The following is a 25,595-nucleotide window of genomic DNA, read 5'->3' on the forward strand; positions in this document are numbered from 1 at the left end:
CAGGGATGCTGGACCAGCAGCCCCACTGTGGTCCCTTCCAATCTGACCCATCAGTGACTCTGTGACTCAGGAGAGGACATCCGACAGGAGCGGCCGCGGGAAGGCGGCCGAGCCCTCTGCAGGCAGCAAGAGCGGCTCCGGGCAGCCAGGCTGGGTCGCCTCACGCCCCGCGGCCGGCAGCCCGCCGCCCTGGCCCCACGGCCCTGCCGCAGCAGGTCCCGGCACAGGCGCGGAGGAGCGGAGAGAACCCCCCGCGTTCCCACCGCGCCCTTCCCGGCCATTCCCGAGCCGCACGCGCTCCCGGGCCGGGGGCGGCACACCGGGCCCCTTCCGCCCGCCGCGCGCACGCGCTCGCGCACTCGCGCCCCCGCCGCAGGCCCCGCCCACCCGCGCCGCGGGAGCCGCTGGGCGGCGGGAGGGCGCGCGCGCGCGGCGCGGCTGGCGCCCCACGTGACATGGAGAAGGCGGGGACGGGAAGGGAAAGGTCAGCGGCGACGCCGGCGGCGGGGGGAGCGGAAGGTCAGGGCGGCGCGGAGCGGAAGTGGGAGCCGGAGCCTCGTCCGCCATTGTGGGGAAGCGGAGCCTAGAGCAAGGGGGGGAAGCGGCGCTGCGTCCGGCCGGCCGGCTCCTTCCAGCGGGAACCCGATCGGCGGCGGCAGAGAGCCCAGGCGGCGGCGGCGACAATCAGGCGGCGGCGGCGGTGGGGAGGAGGCGGCGGAGGCGAGCGAGCGGCCCCGGCGTGCGGAATCACTCGAGGCCCAGGCGGAGCGGAGCGAGGGGATCGCGGCTCCCCGTGAAGAATGTCAGCCACCAGCGTCGACCAGGTACCGCCCGCGGGGCGGGGGGGGCGGCCGCCCGCTCTCTCGCCTTGGCTCTCGCCGGCCCCGTCGTTGCCGCCGGCGGGGGAGGGCGGCGGCAGGGCGGCCACCTGCACCTTCCCTCGCCGCCGGGGCGGCGCGGTTCGCGGCCTCCTCCTTCCCTTCTCGCTTCGCTCCCTCCCTCGCTCGCTCCCCGCCGCCATGGGGAGCGGCCGTGCCTCGCCGCCGGGATGGCGGGCCCCTTTCCCGGCCCGGCCGCCCCTATTTATAACGCTGAGCCGCGCCGGGGCCGCTCCGCCTCCCGCCCGCCCGCAGCGCCCGCCGCCCTCAGCCCCGAGCGCTGCCGGCCCGGCCCCCGCCCGCGGCCCCCTTTGTGTGTGCCCTGCTCGGGACCGGCTCTTCCCGGCCGGGCCCCCGGCTCTCGCTCCGGGAGCGCCGTTCAGCCGGGCTCCCCGCGGCGCCCAGCGCCGTCTCCTCTCCTTGCGCACCCCGAGCTCCCCCGGCTCCTCGTTACCGCATCCTTTCTCTTCCTGCCTTTCGCTCTCTTCGCCCACCTTTTCTCCCTTCGGGCCTCTGGCTTCTCCTTTTCCCTCGGCCTCCGCTTCTTCCAGCACTTCTCATTTTTTCTCCTTGCGTTGTGCAGCACCTTTTTTTAAACTTGGTCCTTCACTTAGAATTTGCTATTTTTTTTTTTTACCTTTGCTATGCCTCTGCTGGTCTTTTCTTTCTTGCTGAAAACTAGATTATTTCTTTATCTCTGCTTCCTCCGTGGGTTTCTGGCACTCCCCAAAAGTTTTAGCTCTGCAGTCTCTTGCCTCCCTTTATTTTCTCTCTGTGCCTTTAGTGTTTTGTTTCTTTTGTCTCTGTGCATGCTCTCCAGTTTCCTTTAAGCATTAATTTCTAGCTCAGTGATCTCTTAGCTTTTCATTGGTCTGTCTTTCATGAAGGCTGCTTCTTCCCAACTTTTTCTAGTGTCCTGTGTCTCTTATTGGCCTTTGCATGCCTTTGTGTCTGGATTAGATTCACCCCAAAAGATGAGGTGGTTGGGGTTTTTCAGGTTACAGAGATTTTCCCCATTTGAGGAGAGGGCAGTGTCTAACCAGTGAGCCTCTAGGTGAAGCAGCCCTTAACACTGTTATGGTAACTCTGAAACAAATATACGTGAAAGTCACTTGGAGGTGGTTACCTCCTAAACTTTCAAACCTCTGAATACTTCAGGAATAAAAATTGTTAAAAGACTGATGGAGTCTGGAGACCCACTCCTGCTTAATTGAAAGTGATATGAGAAGGTGAATTAGATTTTCATGGACTAGCATTTGTTTTTCTAAGTTACTTTATCTTGCTGTAGAGGAATTAAGGATACTGTAACTTGTAATGTTACATTGATTCTTAGTGCATGACAGATTAACAGTGTTTTGTAATGACTAATCCTAAAAAAAAAAAAAAAAATAAAAATCCTCCTTAAGGAATTATTTCCTTGTGTGAATGCTTTGTACAGACTGTATAATATTCTCAGTATAATTGCCTAGGTGAGGAATGCACAGCTTGAAGTTCAGCAGATGATACAGCTCTATATTCCTTTATATATCTAAAAAGCAAGGCATTGTATGTTATTCTTTGATAAGTACCTGCCAGTCAATTTAAAAGATGACATATCATAATGAAATTTGGGTATTGGCAGGAATCTTAAGGTACTAACTTTTTAAACTCTGTGTTATTTTTGTTTATTTTGTTGGCTTATTTTTTTCAGGCCCAGAGGCAATTGAAATTCACTTGTTCAGCTTTTCAGCACCATTTAAGCTTGACCTGCTGTTAAATCCTAGATGATATAAATGTTTTTATTAAAATTATATCAGGTTTTGGTTTAGTAGTATTTTATAATGTTATTTTTAGTAATGTCACAACATTTTTATAATCACATGATTTAGTAATATTTTAAAGTGATATTTAAGTTGAAAAGGGCAGAATTGGCAAATAAATAGAATTACACTGAAGTTGATATTAGAGGATTCTAACTGAACCTGTTTTCCTTCCCCCCTCCCCCCCCCCCCACTTTTCCTATATACAGAGACCTAAAGGACAGGGAAATAAAGGTAAGTTAATATCTTGTATTTCTGTATAAATCTGTAATATTGCTTTTATGGTCAATAATGTCTGACAGTCATAGCAAGTGGTTGTGGCTATAGGATGTCTGTTATTTTCAGAGCAGGATGACAGCAAACTGGGTGCCAAAATGTTACTTCCCAGCATTTTTATTGTGGCACAGCAGTACATCAGTTTACAATGTGTTATTTTGCAAGAGATTAATGTCAGAAGTCAGACAGTTCAATGGTTACTTCCTTTTAGTTGCCTTTGTGATATTCTTGTATAATCTCTTCTTAGCAGTACACCTTGGGCCTTTCTGTGTAGTGAGTGGAATCATCAGGAAGAATCTTTTGAACAGCTTCCTTAGTTTGCTAGACAGCAACCATGTGACTAGTTACTCAAATCTGTGAGCAGAAAACATCACCTTCCTTATTCTCAGAATTTTAGTAGTCTTGCTTCATTTTAACACCAGTAACTGATCTTTTGTCAGTGTTTTTAGGCCTTCTACTTTTCTGCTTTTTTAATATTTCTGTCAAGGTCTTACTTTTGAAATACCATACACAGAGGGATTTCTTTCCCACAGAAGGAAGGAACTACTACTAACTACTTAATATTCTCTCTAAAATTTTTGGCCCATCAGTTATAAACAGCATTTCAGATTATATTTTGCAGTATTTTGTTTGGAATTTGTTTTCTCACTAAAACTCTATTTGGAATTTCTTTTTGCCTAAACAGTCTGCTTGTGCCCATTTAATTCTTAGCTGCTTAGCAAACTGAGCTATAGAATGGCATGCACACAGCTACTTCTGTGTGTTAATATCCTTATTGTACATATGCAGACAAAAAACTTTTTTTTTTAGCTCAGGTACTCTTTGCCCCTCTTAGTTCATTATCTGAACTAATCTAATTGTTCTCTGTGAGCTGTCATTTAATATTATCCACAGCATACTTATTCTATTACTCTGTCTCTGTGCAGATTATCTGCTTCTTGTTACATATATTGCTTGTGAGGTGGCACATATTTCCCAGATCTCATTGAATTTGGCCTCTTCTTTTTAATTTCTCTGCATTCAGAGAAAAAGGAATATGTTTACCTCCTCAGATGTTCTTAGTTTGGTTATTCTGGAATACATGTTCTCTCTTTTTTCTTTGCCCAAAGTGCGTTTATCAACTACTTCATGTTCTTGAGGTAGTTTGTGGTTATACTTTCCATGTTGCCCTTAAAAGAGAAGTTAGACTCCTTGTTGATGGTTTCACAATCTCTGAATTATCATTTCTGAGTTTTAGTGTGGTTAATTAGATGCATCTGTTCAAGACACACAGGTGGTTTTTGAACTATATATTTGTGAATTGGACTGGTAGTATTAAGCATTTCTGTTTGGGTACTATGTTGCAGTGTGTGAAAATGCACTAGTCAGCTTTACTTCAGCTTATTTATGTTAGCATATTTTTGTGTTGTATAATTGGTCACTGCTGTGGAATGTTTGAAGCAAAACACATCTCTATTTGCTATGTAAGGAAGAGATTTTTGCATTTCTGAACTCGGATTTTTTAATGGAGTGCATCCTTTTAAATTATGTATGCTCATGATGTGTTCTCTTGGTGACAGTATGACCTAAGTGAAAACTGTAGTAAAACAGAGCAATTAATCTCTGTTCTGTTACATTATTTGGTGTAATGTCTGCTTAGTGAAACTAAGTTATGATTTAGCATTAGATTAAAGGTCTAGGCAATTGTGCTAACATCTTCAGTGTAGCACAAGTTGTTGGCTTTGGGCTAGAGGCTTTTTCAAGTGGTTGAATTCAGTCAGTGTCAGCAGTCCTTACTGACCACATGTTAGCAGATAGTACTCTTTCAGTTGTCATGATAGGTTTCAGCTTAGAGTGGTTTTGAGGGAGCATGTGATACTGAGTTAACATACCAGTCTGGAGTTGGTTCTGTGCATAAGAGTGGTAATGTTAATGAGAATGGCAGAAGTTGTCCACATCTCTGGTAGAGATGAGAGACATGAGAGAATAAGTGAGCAGTAAAAGGGTTGTATGCATATTTCATATTGAAATGAAAAATATTAGACCTGCAAACGATATTGGTAGGTAGCTGATTTTTATTGTCTAGTAAAATGCCTTGGATGCTTTATTCTAATTGATCATAAACTGGTGTACTGTGCTGTTTCCATCAACTACAATTTGTGGGACTGGAGTTCTAGTATGTAGAACAGTACTACCTATCAGATAGTGTGTCAGATATTTGTGGTGGTATTTCAGAGACTTTAATGAGTAAATCATCCTGTCATGAAGCTTTTCTTATTCTAGTTGTCAACTACTGTACAGTTGACATAAAACATCAGAACTGGCATCCATAAAACTAGGACCTGTAGGGGCGTGAAGAAAAGAGGCATTCCTGGAGCTCTTTTTTTTTTCCCCTTTTGTTTATTGTGCCAGTATATCAAATCTGTCATAGGAGGGTGCTGACTTTTTTTTACACTTGTGTGTATAACAGTTTTTTGTTTTGTAGGAGGCTTAGATGTAATTATTAGGTGTAGGACAAGAATGAAATGTTTCATGTTTCTTGTAGTATTTATTCTTCACATTAAAGTGTGATGACTCCTAATGAAAAGTTATTCTTGTGCCTTTAGCTATCAATTTTTGTGAGTATTTATTCCAAGGATAGTAGCAGTTCAAGGAATGTCAGTTTTAAATCCTCTATTTGATGACTTGCTTCTTCCCAATACCTAATTACACTGTATGTTTTCATAGTGTTTGCAGAAACATATGGTATTTTTAGCATTGTATTGATACAGATATTTTTAGTATCTGTAGATTAGTTTGTTTTAGTATTCTTCATCACTGCGCTGTTCAATTGGAACACTTAACATGAGTTTTTGGGAATGAGGCATTCATTTACTCTTGTTAAATGTCTGTGTGGGCTACATTCTTCACTATTAACACATTATGTAAAGTTAGAATGAAAAGCTAAAGAAACATGTTTCCAGTGATGCAATTTCACTGGAAAATGTATATATTTCACTAGAAGCAAATGTCAGTGTTGATATATTTTGTGTCTCTGACTTAATATTTGAGTACAGAATGAATAAAAAAGAAAATAAATTTACAAGAATGTTTTATGTTAGTTTTGTCAGACCAAAAATAATTCTGTCTTCAGTGACCTTTAGATACCTGTGGAACAATAAATACAGCAGATGCACGTTTTATCAAGATTAGCTGTCAGTATGAAGAGATTAATTTTGATGGGATACTAGTCTTGACATATGTCTGTTTATTCCTTTACTTGTGGTTGCATGCTTTTAAGATACTTGTATGCTGCTGCCCATGCTTTTTATTAAAATAGAATGTTTTTGAAAGGTGTACTGTCTGTACTATTTGGTTAAATCTAAGCAATGGACGTGGCATAGACAAAATGTTTTGAGGCTCATCCTGTGTGTAACTGGACCAAGTATGAAGAGGAATTCCAACTCATTAATATGTTACCAATGTGTGTAAATTCAGGATGATAACGTGACCCTAACTGAAACTCTGTTTATGGTGGAAAGGAACCCCCAACACCTAATGTTTAATTTAAATGTGGTGTTTAATTAGAATATTGTTCTATCCAGTTCTAAACTGCATTGTGCTCAGCATTGCTAGTCATATTTGACTCTTGCTAGTATAGAAATGCAGTTTGCCAGTTTGTAATAACTGAAGTGTCTGGTGTTCTTTTAAAACTTCAAGAAGGTTTTCAAAGCACAGGTTGTTTTCTTCCCAGATAATTGCTTTGAAAAAAACCTTCTGTTTTAAATTGCGAATTGTTACCTTTTTTGCTGCTGTCTGAAGTTAATAAAATTTTCCAGGATTTTGATTATTCCTTGTGATTATATCTATTACTTTGTCATTTCTTTCAGCTAGTTTCATTCACTGAAGGCAGTTTTATTTTAGGGATGTTGAAGTCAAACATGAAAAGAAATTCAAGCACCACTTGGCTTACAATGTGAATTCTGGGTGGCACCCCCTCTACTTCAATGAAGCAAGAAAAAAACCCCTGACTCTTAAATACTAATTTCAGCAGTTGAATATTTAATTCATGCTTGTATATGCTTTTCAGAAGCTTTTGCTAAAAGAGGAAAACTGTAAAGTTGGCTCCTAACTGAGTTTTTTAAGTTTCAGAAAATCTGCTGGTTTTGTTACTTCTGCAGTTGTGGTTTTTCAGTGCACCTTACTAATCATCCTGAGACTTTCTTTTTTCCCCCCACTGAACCTATTTGACCAAAAAAAAAAAGAAAAAAAAAGTTGAGTTTGGATAACTAGTAATTTATTTTTGAGAACAGATCTTCATCTTCAGGTTGTGTAATTGAAAGTGTTGGTTTAAGTCCCTGTTCTGCTTTGCACCATGGGAAACTGTGGAACTTAGCAGAAATTTGTGCAGTGTGGCTTTGTTTGAATAGTAGCCTGGGGGATGGTAGAGAGACACTTCCAGTAATTTGGGCAGCTGGAGAATCCCAGGTAGGTGTAATGCCTTAGATGAAATGAAAGGTAATAGGAGACCAAGAAGAGCAGGTAGGAAGAGATTCCAGCATGTAGTGGCATATGTTTTGGAAAAGGCTTGTAATCACCCCTTGGGACTTAAGCTTTTATTTCTGTCTTGCTTTGTCACCTCAGAGCTTCAGTGATGTCACTAATGCAGTACAGTTATGTAGGAAATACAGGATTAAATAGCTGAACAGTGGTGTCCTTCATGGCTGTCTTGGTGGGTAACTGCCTTTCCTCCTGGGAGGAGAGAGCTGTATGTTGCAACTTTCCCTGAACCTATTGAATATGTCTATAGATCGGGCTGGTCTGCACATTTGCACTTGGTCTGGTACTTCCGGAAATGCTGGATTTACTGCCTGTGCAAATAAGGTGTGCCTGTAGTTCATCTGTCTGTGGATCTCAGGAAAGAATAGTCAGGAGCAGTCTGTTCTAGTTGCTATCTTTGCAGACCTCTCCCAAGATCTGATCCTTATGATCAGTAGAATGAGGTATTTTCTTTAAATTGGAATGGTGCTTAACAATAATATGTATTTCACTATACAGGTGGTTAAGAAGTGTTAACCTAGATTAAAAGTGCAGCATAGATTTTCCAGAGAGTATTCTAATGCAGATTTATTTTTAGTTTCAGTACAAAACGGTTCGATTCATCAAAAGGATGCAGTAAATGATGATGATTTTGAGCCATATCTAAGTAGTCAGACAAATCAGGTAAGTGAACATTGCTTAGTACCTTGGAGTCAACTTTGAGGTTTCACTGACTTCCAGACTTAATTTTTAGATATTTCTTAGCATTACTGACTTTCCTGAATATACATGGAAGTACCATTTTATATAATCTTTTGTTTCATGATGTGATATCTTAAGCAGATGAAGTATTCTTAAGAATTCTGGGAAGGCTGCAGTTAAAAAGCATGCTTTGATGTCTCATGCTCTTGTGCTTCTACTGTAGCTTCAGAAGGATGCAGTTACAAGAACTTGAGCTGAAAAACAAACCCTAAACACTTACATTTAAAGCAAAATCATCCTTTTGGATGCAATCCAAAACAACAGTTTTATTGGCTCTGAGAATATATTAACTGCTTGGACATGACTTCCTTTCAAGGTGATAGAAGTAGCTCTCAGCTGATGGCATAATAGATGGAAGCTTAATATCACTGCAGCTTGGTACAAGTCCTCTGCCAAGAAGCTAATGGTTTGACTTCCAGAGCTGTGAATTGCCTCTTAGTTGAAAGTTAATATGAGTTATGTTAAATTTGTAAACTGGAGTGATCTTGAGAGAGCAAGTGTGCAAGTTATTAAAAACTTAAGAATTTTTGCTTGCCTTCACTTTTTTTCCCAATAATAGAACATTAAGGACGCATCAGCTAGAGGATGATATATGCAGGTTTTTTTTCTACAAAACAACAGCAGTTTTATAGAAACTGGGGTGGTCTTTCAAATGTCTCGAGGTAAATTGTGTGATTTCCCAGGAGTGTATGTGGTATAGTACTGTTTTAATGCCCATTCTTCATAGCATGGATATGTTATCTTTTTTTTTTTGCTGCTACTCCTGAAACAAGCAGGCATCCTTGCATCCATTCACTTTAATATTCTGTTGGAGTCTCCAATTAGAAGTGAGAAATATGACAAAATCAAAGAACACATCAACTTTAAATCATAGTTGCAGCTATTTTTCTTTAGTGTAGAGGTACAGTTCTGAGTAGCTTGTTTTAGAGTAAAGATACTTGTTTTAGAGTAGTTTCTTATTTTCTTGATACTATTAGCATGAGGGCATTTTAAACCTCGCTTAGTAGCTAAGAATGAGGAAAATGTTCCAGAAAAAATTGTCATTATTGCTGATTTTTTAAAAATTTTATTTCTTGCAGAGCAACAGCTATCCACCAATGTCAGACCCATATATGCCTAGCTATTATGCTCCATCCATTGGATTTCCATACTCTTTAGGTGAAGCAGCATGGTCAACTGCAGGTGACCCTCCAATGCCATATTTGACAACTTATGGACAGATGAGCAATGGTGAACACCATTACATACCTGATGGTGTATTTAGTCAACCCGGGGCATTAGGAAATACCCCTCCATTTCTTGGGCAGCATGGATTTAATTTTTTTCCTGGGAATGCAGACTTCTCTACATGGGGGACAAGTGGATCTCAGGGACAATCAACGCAAAGCTCTGCTTACAGCAGCAGCTATGGCTATCCACCTAGTTCTCTTGGGAGAGCCATAGCAGATGGACAGGCTGGATTTGGCAGTGATACTCTGAGCAAGGTGCCTGGCATTAGCAGCATTGAGCAAGGCATGACTGGACTGAAAATTGGTGGAGATATGACGGCTGCTGTAACGAAAACTGTAGGTTCAGCTCTGAGCAGTACAGGTATGACAAGCATTGCAGCTAACAGCGTGCCCCCAGTTAGCAGTTCAGCACCTAAACCAACCTCATGGGCTGCAATTGCAAGGAAACCTGCTAAACCTCAGCCGAAGCTCAAGCCTAAAGGTAATGTGGGCATTGGGGGCCCTGCTGTACCGCCACCACCTATAAAACACAACATGAATATTGGAACTTGGGATGACAAAGGGTCAGTGGTAAAAGCACCCCCAGCTCAACCAGTACTGCCTCCTCAGACTATAATCCAGCAGCCTCAGCCATTAATTCAACCACCACCACTGGTGCAAAGCCAACTGCCTCAACAGCAGCCTCAGCCACAGCAACCACAACAGCAACAAGGACCTCAGCAGCAGGCCCAGCCTCACCAGTTGCAGCAGCAACAGCTGCAAAACCGCTGGGTAGCTCCTCGTAATAGGGGTGTGGGCTTCAGCCAGAACAACGGAGCTGGTAGTGAGAACTTTGGTTTAGGTGTTGTATCCGTCAGCTCCTCACCTTCTGGTGTGGAAGTGCACCCAGTGCTGGAGAAACTAAAGGCCATAAACAACTACAATCCCAAAGACTTCGATTGGAATCTGAAGAATGGACGTGTGTTTATAATCAAAAGTTACTCAGAGGACGATATTCATCGCTCCATTAAGTACTCTATCTGGTGTAGTACTGAGCATGGTAACAAGCGCTTGGATGCTGCTTACCGGTCCCTGAATGGAAAAGGCCCACTCTATTTACTCTTCAGTGTGAATGGCAGTGGACACTTTTGTGGAGTGGCTGAGATGAAGTCTGTTGTGGACTACAATGCATATGCTGGTGTCTGGTCTCAGGATAAGTGGAAGGGGAAGTTTGATGTCAAATGGATCTTTGTCAAAGACGTTCCCAATAACCAACTGCGACATATTCGTTTGGAAAACAATGACAACAAACCGGTTACCAATTCGAGGGACACTCAAGAGGTACCCCTAGAAAAAGCCAAGCAAGTGCTTAAAATAATTGCTACTTTCAAGCATACCACCTCAATCTTTGATGACTTTGCACATTATGAGAAGCGTCAAGAGGAGGAGGAAGCCATGCGTAGGGTAAGAAATCAGTGTCATTGCAATAGCTCTTTTTTTTATTTTCTGTTTTTGGAAATCTGGTTTTAAATTTATCTGGAATTTCTGTCTATTAAATCAGAAAGTGGTACTTTTTACTCCAAGTGTCAACTTCATAAAGCTTGCTGTTCTTGAAAAACATTAAGTTCCTATAACTTGTTTGTTAACTCAGTCATGTGTTTAATCACAATACTAAGGTAGGCCTGAATGAGCAGACATCCAATATGTTCTACTTCTTCAATGCAAATGAAAACTGAATTGAGTCCATTATCCATAACTGAAGTCTTCTTGCTTAGATTTTTACAGTTTCTGGGTGTCACAAAAAGGACCAGAAATTAAAGAAGATGTGTACTTTATTTAACAAAACATTTCAATTCATATTGTGCTTTAATGAAATGTTAACAGCATGATTAGTGTGAAAAGCAGGTTTTCTCCTTGATTCAATTTTATCTTTTGTGGAACTGTGAAACAGAAGTAATGCAGTGATGGCTTGCATAGTGTCAAAATAATTTCCTTTCTGAAAGCGCATTTCCTAAAAAATGTAATTTGTAGTTTATTTCTGAAAGGAAGAGTAATTGCAATAGCTCTGTAGGGAAACTTTTAGTTTTGGAGGCATTTCAGGAAACCAAACAAGGGTGAAGCATTTAATTCAAGCAGTTTTATTCAAGCAAGTTTTAATACTTGTCTGCTTTGTCTTGTATACCCTCCCTGATCATAACAGTTGTGCTCACCATTGGCCACAGTATTTACTTTTCCTATATTTACTTTCTTTCCAGACTTGCCAGTAACTGTAAATGTAACTGTATGATTTGTCTCATGGTTAGAAACATTGCAGGAGCTATTTTTACCAGTTAGATGATAAGCAAGTATTTGTACTGATGGCAACTCCTATTTTTGATTTGTTGCTAATGATCTCTGTTCATCATGTCACACCACTCACTGGATAAAAACCCCCAAAAGTTTTGGGTTTATGCTAGCTAGGGGCTTTGAGACCTGTGAATTTGAGAATTTGTTCACTTTAAGCTGACTCGTGAAGAGGCTGTGAAGCAGGTGAAATGTTTACTTTTCTCTTAGGTTTCTAGTACTGTGGTGGTTTCACCTCTGTGTGTTCCTAATCCTTCAATTTGTGTTACATCTCCTGTAGAACAATGTCAGGCATAGCCCAAATCAATTTTGTAGTTCTATTGCACAACTCTGTAATAATTTATGTTGAAAAGTTTTCTCTTGTTGGGAGGCTAGGTGAGTGAGTATTCCAGTTGGGTATGTAGTGCATTTTGGACTTTTTTCCTAAAAAGAAAAGGGATTATGCCCTAAATGGGTGTTGTTACTTTCATGGTATCTCAATGATTGTGTAATTGACTGCTTTCTTAACTATTATTCAATGTAGGGGGCAAACTTTGACTTTTTCAGGCTTTGGTGCAACTTCATCAAGTGCAGAATCTCCAGGCAGTCAAGGCAGATGGTTGTCCCACCCTACCCTGTGCTAGTGAAGTCCTGTATGCAGTTTTCAGTGCTACAATATAAGAAAGACATAAAGCTATGAGAGAGCATCCAGAAGGGCCACAAAGATGGTGGAGGATCTGCAGGGGAAACTGTGTGGGAAGAACCTGTGGACACTTGAGTTCCTCAATCTGGAGGGGACTGAGGGGGAGATCTCATTGTGGTCTCCTGAGGGGAAGTGGAGAGGCAGGCACTGATTTCATACTTGTGACCAGTAACAGGCTTCCAGGGAACGGCCTGAAGCTGTATCAGGGAAATGTAGATCAGATAGGAGAAAAGAGAGTGGTTGGGCACTGGAACAGCCTCCGTGGGGAAGTGGTCACAGCTCAAAGCCTGACAGAGTTCAAGAACTGTTTAGTCAACGTTCTTTTGGGTTTTCCTGCACATAACCAGCTTTGGTGATCCTCATGGGTGCTTTCCAGACACTCTGATTCTGTGATTCCTTGTCATTTTATAATGTTTCAGGAGTACTAAGATCATAATGTATCTCTATAGCCTTCAGTATTTTCTAAATTTTCAAAATCTTGAGATATTTCACAAATGACTAGTTTGCTTCAAAAATAGCTCCTTTTTTGAAAAAAATCTTCACAAACAAGTCATAATTCAGAAGTGCCCTAGCAACTCAGGAAGATTTCGTTTGTGTCTTTTTTCCCTCAGTAGTAGGTAAAAACCACAAAATGTAATGAAGAGAAGGAACATAGATTAGTGGAAGTCTTCCTATGTGTGCTAAACTTAAAATTCAAAGTACTGAGTTCAGCATTTAGTGGGTCTTGAACTAGATAACTGTGGTAATGGATATTTGAGTAATAAAGTAACATTGCTATTTGAGTAATATTTTAAGAGAAACATACACTATCTGTATGACTCAAGTACTTCTTTGTTTCTTTGTGAATAGTTACCTTTCCCAACACTATTGAGAGAAAACTTACTTGTGTGGCCTTTGGCTCTTATACAGCATTGAATAAATTGGATTTATAACCAATTATGAAAAATTGCTTTAGAGCTGTGTAGGTTAGTTGTGAGGTTTTCTCTCTGTAGATGGATTTGAGACGTGCCTTAAGCAAATTAATATAGGCTTAAAAGATAGGAAGTTCAAATTAAACTAGTGACGTCTACTGAGAGTTTATCTTGAACATTCTCTTATGTTGATTTTTAAATCTGTGTTTTTTCTTTTATCACAGAGTGTACAAGCAATCTGTCTTTAAATTGTAAACATACAATTGTTAACTCTTATGTTTCAAGTCTCTAAATGCACCAATTAGTATTGTAAGCTCTGGTTTATGGTTAATTGAATAACTCTTTATTACCTAGTGCCAGCTAAGCTTTCATGGAGCTGTATTTAAATATGTGCACTTTCTGCTGGCAGTATTACTGTGTAAATGAAGTTGGTGTTCATTTTCTTGGGAGCTGTGGCAATCACTTTGTTTCCAGTGTTTTGGTCATAAAAAATATGCTTATAACTTTTAATGAAATGTTAAATGAATCAGGCAGCAATAGTCCCTTCCATGGTCCTTGAAATTCAGTTAATGCTTTCTTATTGCATAGGTGCTTAGAAACTTTTATACAGCCAGCAATCTAAATATTGCAAACAGCAAATGATTTAGGAATTTAATTTACTTTATAACTGTTCATCATTAAAGCTGATTTATGTTAAAATAATTGGTTGTAAAAGTTTAATCTTAACAACTCAAGGGGATCAATAATTCATTTCCAATATGGCCTAGCAGTATGTTTTATTAAAATATGGCAGTATACTTCTGAAAGTGCAAGAAATAGTCTCTGATAAACATGAAACTTCAGTAACTTTCCCATTTGATAAAGGTTAGTTGAAAATGACAAATAATAGTTTCCTTAAGCATGAATAAAGCAACTGCAGTGTCTACCACTGTTTGATGTAACCCTGGTGTGGTTAAGGTATCTACAGCTGGGCTGGTGCATTGTTCCCTTTCTCTTACAGCTCAGGTTCCAGATTCCTATTTTAAGCATACAAGTGCTGTGATCTTTTACCAAAGGATCAGAGAAATGAGTGATGCTTTTCATGAGTTCTGTCAGACATACTTTGAAATAATCTGGAATTCCATTTGTCCTTAGTGAACTGATGCTTTGTGGTGCAAATATGATGATTTGTATGCATATTATTTAGAAAGATGTTTTATTGTTTTTCAGCAGGAAGCTGTAATATCTAAATAAATGAAACAGAATCCTGAAAATATGTGTTTTAAGATTATGTAATTACAATTCAGAAAATAGGTATTGAAAACAAAGAAAAACATCTTAGTAGTAGCTCTGCATCTGGTCTTCAGCAAGACTATGGGTGAAAATAAAATGTGGCTCTGATTAAAAATGCAGTTGTTGGCAGATTCTACCTTCCTTGCCCTCAGATGGTGGCTTATTGCCTGTTGTCCAAGGATTTCTTTCGGTGCTTTTTGATGAAGAATTCTTCTTTTGCACCATACAGTGGGAAAAAAGGTCATGGTTTCATGTAATTGTAGAGTGCTTTAGATGGCTTTCTTAGTGTGACAGTCCAGAAAAGTAATTGATTTTTATTCATGAGGTAAGATAGAAGAATTTATCTAATTTGCACTTGGAATTTTTTTTTTTTACTTTTCAGGAAGCCTTTCAATGGCAGATAAATAAGCATTTAAAATTTTAGCTTTCTTCTGTTTTATTACATATCTTGTAATAGGAATGCTGATATAGCTAGAACTTCTTGGCTCTCAAAAGGAGTCATTTTTTTCCCTCTTCATTCTGATACCAGTGTAACTTTTGTTTGTGTGATAATTGGGTCATAATCAGGCTGCAGTGTTAAGCAGTGTAACTCCTTTCCTTTCTAGGACATTGCTGACATTGTGCTTTATTTGATATTTGTTAAAAATATCTTGAAGGGAGAAAACATCCATCAAGACTGAACTATATAAACCCCCAAACATCAATTACTATATTATAATGTCAAAATTGGATATAGATCCATTGACAGATTTTCAGTGAAGAAAAGCAGGTGGTTGGCAAAAAGTTTTAATGCAGCTAAATGATATTTGTACTAAGCTTTTAAAAGTTTGTGTATTTGCATCTAAAAGAGTTATGTAATTAATATCTTCTGAGAAACATGTTCATTTCCTGTATGCTTTTGATGATGTTTCAAAGGGACGTTATTTTGCAATTTCCTTGAACTTCATATTTATCAAGAGTGTCATCTTCATAATTGGAAGTGAGAAAGTAGAAACAGGAAACTTTTTTTTTTCCCTTCCTTGATAGTCATGAGATGAGTTTATACCCCTGGTCATGGGAGAACATTATTTGGAGCTAGAATTATTTTGAACATACTGCTCCAGAATTTCCTTTCTATGAAGGTGTGCTTATTTGCCTTGTCTTCATTTGCTTTTGCATTTTAGTATTTTGGAAAAAACTTGAAAATCCCCTTCACATTCTTGTTTTACAGACACAAGGGTTTCAAATGTGCCTGTTTTCTGTGCATTTGGTGGAGTCTATAGTTTCTGTTCCAAGGTATAAATTAGAATTCATTAGAGGATGGGGGTTGATGCTATGCTGTGGTCTCTTACAGAGTGACCATGTGAGAGTTTGAGCAGGGATGTTACCTGTGTTTCTCTAGTGATGATAAAAGGGAAAGTGCAATATTGCACTGTTGAATAAAAGAGGTGGAAATTAAACTTCCAGGCTGTCTTAGTTTGTAGCTACATTTGTACAGATCTTGTCATGTTTCTGTTTATTGTTTTGTTTGTTTGTATGAAATCCCTACCTGAAAAGCAAGCCTAAAAAGTTCTTTTTACAGGGTGGATTCAACTTCTCTCACTCTGGGAGTGGAAAGACCAAATTCTCCTGTAAAATAGGGACCCCTATTGGAAAAGCTGGGAATATCAACCTAATGGTTTACTTCAAAGCCTGGGAGACCAGTCACTTTTTGGTATCCAATATCATGCTCTTAAATATCAAGGCAGCTACCTAAGACAAGATTTCAAACTTGAATTGAGCTGGATCTGTGACAGTTGTACCTTTTCTAAATGCTGTATCTTTTAAGTTTTGATTTTTAAAGCAAAGAAGAAATTCTAAATCTCTTGTTCCAGAGCAGAAGCAGAATCTTAAGTATACTTAAGATAGCTGTAAAAATTGATGAAGCAGCCTTCTGCTTCCTTCTATATCTCCTCAGGTTTCAATTCTCTGTTAAGAACAAATTGTCTAGAACAGTGATACTTTTCCTGCAGTTTGCAGAGGAGAAATATGCCTGTGTATTGCAGGGAAGTCCCTCCCAACCTGTTGTGATTCTTCACAGCCTTGCTTCATTGATTCTGCATTGATACTGCAGATGGGCTAGCTGGCAGAAACTCAGTGGAGATTCCTGGAAGTGGTTTGCTGGAAAAAATGGGACTTCAAGATGTACAGATCTTTCATGTCTATTAAAGCTGTTCCTGTAGATTCAGTTGAACTAAGATTGTTTCATATCAAAACAAATTTGCTTAAAACTTTGTATTCATCTAGCTGAAATGTAACATTACCAAATTTAGCAGATGATAGGTATTTTGAGCCCAGTTATTTGTGAATTTTTCAGAGGTTTGGTAGTGTAGTTAATTGTGATGAGTAATTACAGTTTTGTTCTGTACCCTATGGATTATAGTCCAAATAGTAGGAAGTCAATGTAAACTTCCATGTTCACTGCATTTTAATGTAAATTGGAAACCAAGGTAAAGTGATTTAATTTTTCCTCATAGTCGATTACAACTTGAGTTACACCTATTCAGAGTATGAGTGGTGAGGCTTAAAAGCTGCCTGAGAAATTCTTCCCCAGTGTATTTTGTAAGCTCTGCAGTGAATGTTATTTCCCTTCCAAGGCTACCATAAATTCCTTAGCAGAGCAATTAAATAATGTGTTCTTGTTGCCCATGGGCATCTGAGAAAAATGAACCCAGGTGTCAGGGTCTTTCTGCTTCTTTTCCTGGGACAGAGGTCATCACTAAATGCAAATTTCTATAGATTTGGTAGGATGTTACCTCTTGACAGTCTTTGAAAGCCAGTGTTATACTCTGAGCATTGTTAACAAATAATAGTGAGGATCTGGTGGTTGTTTTTTTTTTTTTCTTCTTTTTAATCATCTTGCTGAAATGGCTGTCTTGTAGATAATTAAAGTCTGATATTGCAGTGTATAACCATGTACAGTGCTGAAGCAAAGCACTTGCTGCTTGTGGTTAGAATTGGCTGATCCATCACTGAAAGTATGCACCTGGGAAGACAAGAATGGAAGGGCTTTTCTGGCTCATGGAGTTCAAGCTTCATTTCTGCAGAGCCTTTTCTTGTTGTGTGTTATCATAGGGTGTCTTTAGTAGTTGGGTTTCTTTCTCCACCTCTGCCTTCTGGTTGGTTGTATCCTGTGGAATTTCAGATGGGGATTAGCTTCTTACTGCCTTTATCATTACCATAATAAAATAATGTGTTCTGTTTGTGTTCTACTAACTGTGCATGACTTGGATAAAATTTAAGTTTTTTTACCTTTTTACAGTAATTTTTCACATTTTTTCCTATAATTGAAAAATATACTTACAAATATGTGTCAGTGACTAAGTAAAATGCCATCAAAACTAATCAGAAGAATAAATTAGAAGTCTAGGTTTTCTGGCTTTTGCAGAGTTTCTTAATATTTATGTGCTTGAGAACCTTATATACTGTCTGTAGTTCAACTGATCTGCAGCAGCAGGGTCTCAGATGAGTATTAATTTGTAAAGCTTACTGAGAGAAGGAGCTACTCTTAAGTTGTAAAACCTTATTTGACTTTGTATGTTAACTTTGATTTTTAATTTGTGCCTTGTGGTTTTCATGTTGAGTCAAGGAATAGAAGAAAATTAGTGTTTAGGGAGGGAATGGCATCTGCACAGGAAAAATTTCTAGGTTAATTTAAGACTTTTAGAGATTCTTCTAATATATTTATTCTCTCCCTTTTTCCCAGAATTCCCAGAAGTGCTTCTTAGAGAAATGTGTCTGATTGAGGAGATGTACCCTCTTTAGTTGGGAGTTCCAAGAGTGAAGTTAAAAAGGGCCAATATTTTGCACAACTTTAGAGTTTCAGTCATCTAGTTGGCATTAACAGCCAGTGATATAAATGGAGTAAACAATTTCTGCCATTTTTCAGTTTTCTAGTAATCTGTTTTTTCCATAGTGGCTCTCAAGCAGTAAGGTCAACGCTTATGCTGTCCTAGCTTTACTGGTACACTGGAGCGAAATAAATTGCAGATTATGGCTGATGCCATTAGTAAATGAGATTTCATGAACTTTGCTGTGGCTTTTTTCACCACCTCTACAGCTGGCTGCTCTGCCTCTGCCAGGTGTTCCTCCCACGCAGCACAGTTGGCAGAGCAGATGAGAGCCCGTGCCTCACTTCACAGAATGCAGTCTGACATGTTAGCTTACATTGCAGATGAGCAGGGCTCCTAAGTTGAAGATTAAATCACAGTTTGCAGTAAAGCAGCTTCTGAAGCTGTTGTGAGAGTGCTCCCTCTTGGGAGAGGGGCAGAGTAGACAGCTCCAGGCATGAACACTTTAAACATTGCAGTAAGAGGCAGAGGTTTGGCAAAATTCTAGGTTTGGTTCTTTTTTCTTCCTTTTTTTTTTTGTTTGTTTGTTTGGTTGGTTTTTTTTGCAGTTGTAGCTGCTAGTGCTGAAGGGTGTGTGGGAACTCTGCAATTGGTCTGTGTAAGTTTGCAACCCTGGATAGCTTCCAAATGGACACCTTGAAATGCTTGCACTTTAAACTGCTGTAAAAATCAGCCAGTCATTCTTTGAGATCTGTCTTTCCTGACCTTGAGCTTCAGTATGTGGCACCTTGGAAAAAGAATACAGCCAAAGACTGTAGTAGCTTCTTGTTAGACTATATTTGCATTTACATGTAGACTACTTAAACAAGGCTTTTTCATTCACCATCTTTGTGGCAAAGAAATCCCAAAGTCAGGGTTGTGTGTGTCTCAGTAGTTTCTTTCAAATCAGATCAGGAAATGTTTTTATTGCTTTGAATTTTAAAATTTTGTTAGCACAGTGATTTCATTATATCTGAGGATAAATTACATTGCTGCTACTTCTCAGTATGGGGTCATTCAATTAATGCTCAATTCAGACAACTAAAATTTGGGAGTAAGTCAGCTTTGCAGTTCAGACCAAGTTAATTTCATAGTTTTGTTTGTACTAGATTGATGCACATTTCTAAGACCTAAGCAGTTTTGAGATTCACATTTACTTGGTTTGTGCAGCAAGTTATTTGCATGTGTGAAATGTGTTCAGCACATGGTCTGCAGCTGACAGTACCTTTAATCAGCCAATATGTTCCCATGTTTGGTTTGAATCCTACTTAATGTCTGTGTCCTGTTCATAAACTTCCCCTAAAGCTGGGTAAGCTGACCATGGTGAGTTCTGAAGTGAAGTTGACCTTTGGCAGGGAACTTATAGGAGAAAGTTTTCATCCAAGAGATGACAGAAGTTTTGCTTTTATCTAATTATAAGAAATGAAATTAATTTGGTAAAAGAGAAGCGGTTATGCTGGAATCTTTTACTCTGGTGCTGGAAACCTTCTGGAGGTAAAGTCTTCTGTGAGTTTGTCTAAAGCCCCTCAAAAAATCCAAACAAAAACCAAAACACCAAAAAAATCCAGGAAAGTTCCTTTTTGAGATAGGAAAAGACAGTGGTCCAGGAATCTGACTTGGGAGTTGGAGAGGGCTTTGGTTTGAGTGGAATACCCCTGCCTGTGTTTTGAATAAATCAGGTCTTTCTCTCGTTTTGCAGTGCAGAGTGCCAAATGTCACCAATGTAATTTTAAGAATGTACTGTTCAATTGCTATGAGAAATGTTGTGCTTATATGTCTGTGTGAAGTATTTTAATATAAATGTAGTAATACATAATATTGAGACTGCAGGAAAGATGTGCTGGTGTTTTTGAAGCCTTTTTTTTTTTCTCTGTAGCATTCAAAGTGGATGTAAAATTTGCAACACTTTATTTCATCAAGTGGAAGAAGGTAGTGAGGGTATCATTCATTTTCTACTTTGAATTTTTATGGCCTTAAATACATTTTGAGTTAAGGGCTTCACAAAGCATAGTGTTAGTTTATAGTACAGCAATTTAAAATGCAGAGTCTTTCTAGGCAGCTTGAGTCAGTGCTTACATGTGTAATACTTCAAATGAACAGGAACTGATGATTTTAGTTGTATACAGGTTGTGTTAAAACTGTTATATATTTTAACATTGCAGTTTCATAGGCTCCTACTTACTACCACAGGAGTGTTTTTCAATACTTTGTGTAGTTCTTGCAGCTGAAATCTGCTAATATTAGAGGAATAATCTGAGATGTGCCTGAGCAGGCTATTTTTGCATACCTTACATGCATAGTCAGGCATGAAGCCAGTCATCATCTGTTTTCAGCCAAGAGTGCATTGTTAAGATATCAACTTGTATTAATAACTGATACTATCAATCTTTAAAAGCAGTATCTTCCTATGAAAATATTAGTTATGAAATTCTACTCTAGCAAATGTCCAGAGATGCAGCTGCTGGGGCCATGAGCTGCTCATTGTGACCAGGACTGGGTTTTATTGCTTTGGTTTTCATCTTGAAGCAACTTGGAGATCTGTCTTGGAGAGGACTAGATCACCAGTAATAACCAATATAAGTTTTACCTACCTTTTTTTTCAATAGACTGTCTTTATGGGAGAATCTGTGTGGGGTCATATGCTCATTTTCAATTTTCTTAAATAGTTTCTAGCATAATAAAATTTCAGTGTGGTATTGGAGAGAGTGGTTTTGAAACTGTTGTTCAAATGCCTCTGGGTTATTTTGTTTTCCCTGCTATGTTATTGTTCTGTTTATAATATGCAATAATAATAAAAATATGGGGAGTCATTTTATATTTTTATTCTCTTTTAATGGGGATGGAAACCTACCTCTCTTCCATGCAGGTATTAGTATAGTTCTTTAATGTGCTTGGTTGTACATTTAAAGAAAAGTATCATGGAAAATGCTATTGAAAGACAAGTTCTTAGTTTTTTACACTGACCAGTGTCTTTTTACAGGCTTGACGATATATTATGAAGGCAACAATATGTAGTTTGTTCACTTTCTATTTTTTCCTGGAGGTAGTCATAATCCCTAAGTGTATGTTGATAGTGAATAAAGTAGAGGAAATGGAGCGTGATGATAAAGCAGTGGAAGTGTCATTTGTTTTGTTAAACCTGTACTAGAGAGTATGAAGGTTAGTCCCTGATAGTTACAGTGCAATTAGTGTTTTAGCCCTAAATGCCAGATGTAGCCTCTCACAGTGCTGTGAGGGTCCTCTAGTTAATATGGTCCTCACTGTGGCTCAGGCTCATGTTGAAGCTAGGATTCTTTGTAGCCATTCCTATTTCACCGCTTTTCATCTTGTTGTTGAAAGTAATTCCTAAAAAAAGTTATGGATGACCTTCTTAAAAAAAATACTGTTCTTGCCACTTGAGCATTTGTATGGAAGATGAGGTGTTTGTTCAACTTGTTACTTTTTATCTTTTGTTACTTTTTATCTTTTGATCTTAAGCACTTTGGAACATTTTATTTTATGGGGCTTTTAGGGAGATACCTGGGAATGCTATATTTTTTCAGGGATAGAATGGATGGAGAGTAGAACATAGGAACATTTTTTGACAAGCCAAGCAGAAGATTTAGGGTACATCTCGCCTTGTTTGTAGGTCTCTTGGTGTCCTTGCTCAGTTCACTTTATGCAATATATTTTACTGTAAGTGAATCAAACTGACATTATAAGTCCTTTTTTGATAGCAGTTTTTTGGAACATTCTTGCCTTTTACTTTGACGTACACTTCTGTGTTTCTCTTAAAGAAGTTGACTTAAATTGTATAATTTCATAATCCTGGAAATAATTGAAGCTTTTACCTTGAAAGCATGTTGCCTGATAATTTGCAAATGATGAAAATGCTGTAATTAAAGAGAAGCAGATAATGTTGATCCGTGTGTATTAACATGATTTTCCTTTTTTGTTTTTGTTTTTTTCAGGAGAGAAATAGAAACAAACAATAACTATATGGAGATGTCCTGCTAGAATACAACACTAATGATGTAGACTCTGGAAATGCCTAATATGTCTAAGAAGACGTTATTAAAGCTTTTTTCTGCTTAAGGTGACATCTTTGAACACTTTAACACGAAATTGACTCTTCTTGTAATGGTTCTCATCAGTGCATCTGCCCTTATACTCTCTCACCAAACACACTTGAGAACTGTACCTTCGTCAAGCACTTTCTGTCCTGAAGCTTTTACCAGTATCTGCTGTCTTTTGTATTTATGCATCCTAGCTAAGGCACAGGAGACCGAACGAATGCAAGGATTCATTAACTCTTTGAATTTGTTAAATACTAACATTTAACCATTAGAAGTGGTTCAATGATGTGAGATTCACATTGCTTCAACTTAATTTTTTTCTTTGTTGTAGTTTTTTTAATTGTCAGTTTTTAGCTATTCAACAGATTAAAAGCAAATCATGCCATATTTAGTCCTGGAGTAAAACTCAAGTCTAAATGTTCATGTGAAAATTATTGTAGTAATCTTTTAATATGGCAAAGCAACTTTAAGCTGCAGTTTAGCCAAATGAATCGTAACATGAAATTATAATAGAATGACATTTCCCTTGTTTCAAACTGTTTGGTGTAAGAGAATATTAATATGCAGCTTGGTGGACACCACCAGTTAATGCACATTTCTTTATTTTTTTTTCTGTAACATGTATACTGAAAAAAAGTGCATTTGTCTGAGGAACTGTTTGTTTGCTACCACTCGATGAATCTCAGTTTTGAGTAAATGTACCTCAGTCTAAATCAGACTTTTTATGACCTTTATAACTACATTTAAAATAATCTTTAATTCCTATTTCTGGGTGTTTGCAAGCCTGACAGATTGCTATCATGAAAGTGAAAATTTACTCCTCTAGGTGATTCACTAGCTAAATAAACATAATTCTTGTTTAGCAAGCATATACTCTGTTTCTCAAATTTTTTTTGTTTCATTGTGCCAACGTCGAGGTGTTTTTCCCCCATTTGAAAATATTTTGAGATAATTACTTTGGTCCATGGAGTCGACATATTCATAACCATGTTAAGATGATTTTTGTTAGAACCATGCAACAAGAATTTTAGAATACATATTAAATGGGCCACTTCTCTACTAGTTTTTAACCTCTTAAGAGTACATCTTTTGTTTCAGTTCATATAACAACACATTCTGTCTGCTGGAAGAGGATATTGAAAAACTGTTAAGCGGGTGTATTGACTGTACAAATTACTGAACAACCTGTACCAAACTCCAGGGATAGCTTTCCCTTTTTAGAACAGCCATGTAGAAGTCAGATATCTTATAGCTTAAAATAGCAGTAGCACATATTATTTGAGTATGTTTCATGTCTTACTGTCCAACACAGATATTTATATTGCATTTCAAGTCCTTCATTTACAGATTTTGGCAGTCAGATTTCTGGAGCTGAAGTAGCAAAGGTTTGTTTTCAATATAGATGATTTTGTTTTCTCTTCTCAAGCCCTTTGCACTCTTAATACCATGCAAACACAAGAAGTTCTGTGCACGCTTCTTGCTTGTTATTTTAAATATTGTAGGAGACTGCAGACTAGCAGAAATAAATCTCAATTTTTACTACCAGTTACCTGGAAGCTGAAAAGGGAAGCTAATCCTGTATTTTGGAGTAAAGAAGCAATGTCACTTAAATGTTAGATGTGTCATAAATAGCAAGTGGGATAAGGGAGGGATAAGCATAGTGCAGATTGTAAGAGGAGACTAGGAGACAAAGGTTTCAAGCCCAATCCCTATGAAATTTGGCTTCTGCCCAAAAATCACTGCCTCCATGCATATTTGTTTCTTGCTAACAGGTTTTATAGCTATTTGTTTCCCTCTGTGGGCTGATGTATTCCAACTGCCATTGATCAGCTGAAGTGACAAAGGTCAATATTGTGAGTCCAAAGAAAGAATGTAGTTGTCTGTGATCCTTCAAGGTATCAGCATGTTTCTGATTCTTTGTTACAAAATATCTTATGAAAATTCCCACAAGTTTCCAGTTACCAGAAAGCTAATGTTGGAGTCAAGCATTCAGGAACCGATTGCATGTGCAACCCTAGTTTGCTTTCACTGCAGTATTCTTATTTTTGCAGGCTTTTTTAGTATTTCCTGCCTTACCCCATGCCTTTTTATTCTAATAGCATGAGCATTGCTATTATATTGAATCAGGTTTAGTATCAAGTGGGTTCATCACACTGTTGCAGGCTTTGAAAGCTGGGAAGATGAGACAGGATTATGAGAGAAGGATGTGATCACATTTAGAGAGCTGTGACAGTTCTTACACTCTTCCAGGATTGTTAGCAAATCTACAAATAAGAAGAGTTTGATTGCTGATGGTGTTAGTCATGTTGCGACCAATTTGCCGACTGCTGAGAGTTTAGTATGTGCAGCTGAAATTAAAAGAAATTTTATGTGCATATGAAGTACTGTAAAAATAGTATATAACATTGTAAAGTCAGCTGTGGAGTGCTGTATTAGTTAATGGACATGTGAAGCTTCTAGCCTTCAGCTTCCTTATGCACAAGTTCTTTTCCTCCAGAAAGAAAAGGTATGGTGCTTATTATCTCAAATAAATGTAGAAATGCCTTTTTTTGGTCTGATTTTTCAATATGGTGAAGGTGTTACAATGGTTGCTTTCTAACTTGCTAATGGAGGAATCAGTGAAACCCCTTTGGTGTTCCTGATGCCTTCTCCTTTGTGCCAGCCTTTGTTTTCCTGTGATCCAAACTGTGAGCCAGTTCAAGCCATTTTCTGCTGCTTTAATGGTTGGCCAGTTCTCTGTGATGTTTAGAAGGGAGTTGGTGGGAGGGTAAGAAAGAGATGTGTTCCTTCAGGAGCAGGTACCCACTGTTGAATAGGCTTAGCTGCACTACAGCTACACACCTGGTGGTGGTGAGCCAGAGACACAGAGGAATACTTAAAAGTGGAAAAGACTCCCCAGGGGAGAAAAACCAAAACTTGTTTCCAGTAAGTTTTTGGTGGTGTATGAGGGAGATACAATGTTGTCACACATTTAGTGATTCTAGGAGAAGGCAGGAAATGCTGAGTATTCTCCATTTTGATTACTTCTTCCAGGCTGATGTGGCCTAAGAATTGTCATCGAAAG

At 38.9% G+C, this 25,595-nt stretch overlaps 1 protein-coding gene across 3 annotated transcripts; it reads left to right on the forward strand.

Moving 5' to 3' along the window:
* Positions 1-339: 339 nt before the first annotated feature.
* YTHDF3 (YTH N6-methyladenosine RNA binding protein F3) lies at positions 340-25,075 on the forward strand. Of its 3 annotated transcripts, none has more exons than XM_079300430.1 (5): positions 343-824; positions 2,887-2,911; positions 8,049-8,134; positions 9,292-10,884; positions 22,427-25,075. In XM_079300430.1, exons 1-5 carry the CDS (start codon positions 801-803, stop codon positions 22,448-22,450), a joined length of 1,752 nt encoding a protein of 583 aa, XP_079156556.1. In that variant the 5' UTR covers positions 343-800; the 3' UTR covers positions 22,451-25,075. The 3 variants fall into 3 exon arrangements, with proteins under 3 accessions (XP_079156557.1, XP_079156556.1, XP_079156558.1); XM_079300432.1 differs by lacking the exon at positions 343-824 and adding an exon at positions 1,272-2,107; XM_079300431.1 differs by lacking the exon at positions 2,887-2,911 and having other exon boundaries at positions 340-824; positions 8,024-8,134.
* The last annotated feature ends 520 nt before the right edge of the window (positions 25,076-25,595 follow it).

The sequence above is a fragment of the Erithacus rubecula genome (assembly GCF_903797595.1).
Source record: "Erithacus rubecula genome assembly, chromosome: 3".
Classification (NCBI taxonomy): Eukaryota; Metazoa; Chordata; class Aves; order Passeriformes; family Muscicapidae; genus Erithacus; species Erithacus rubecula.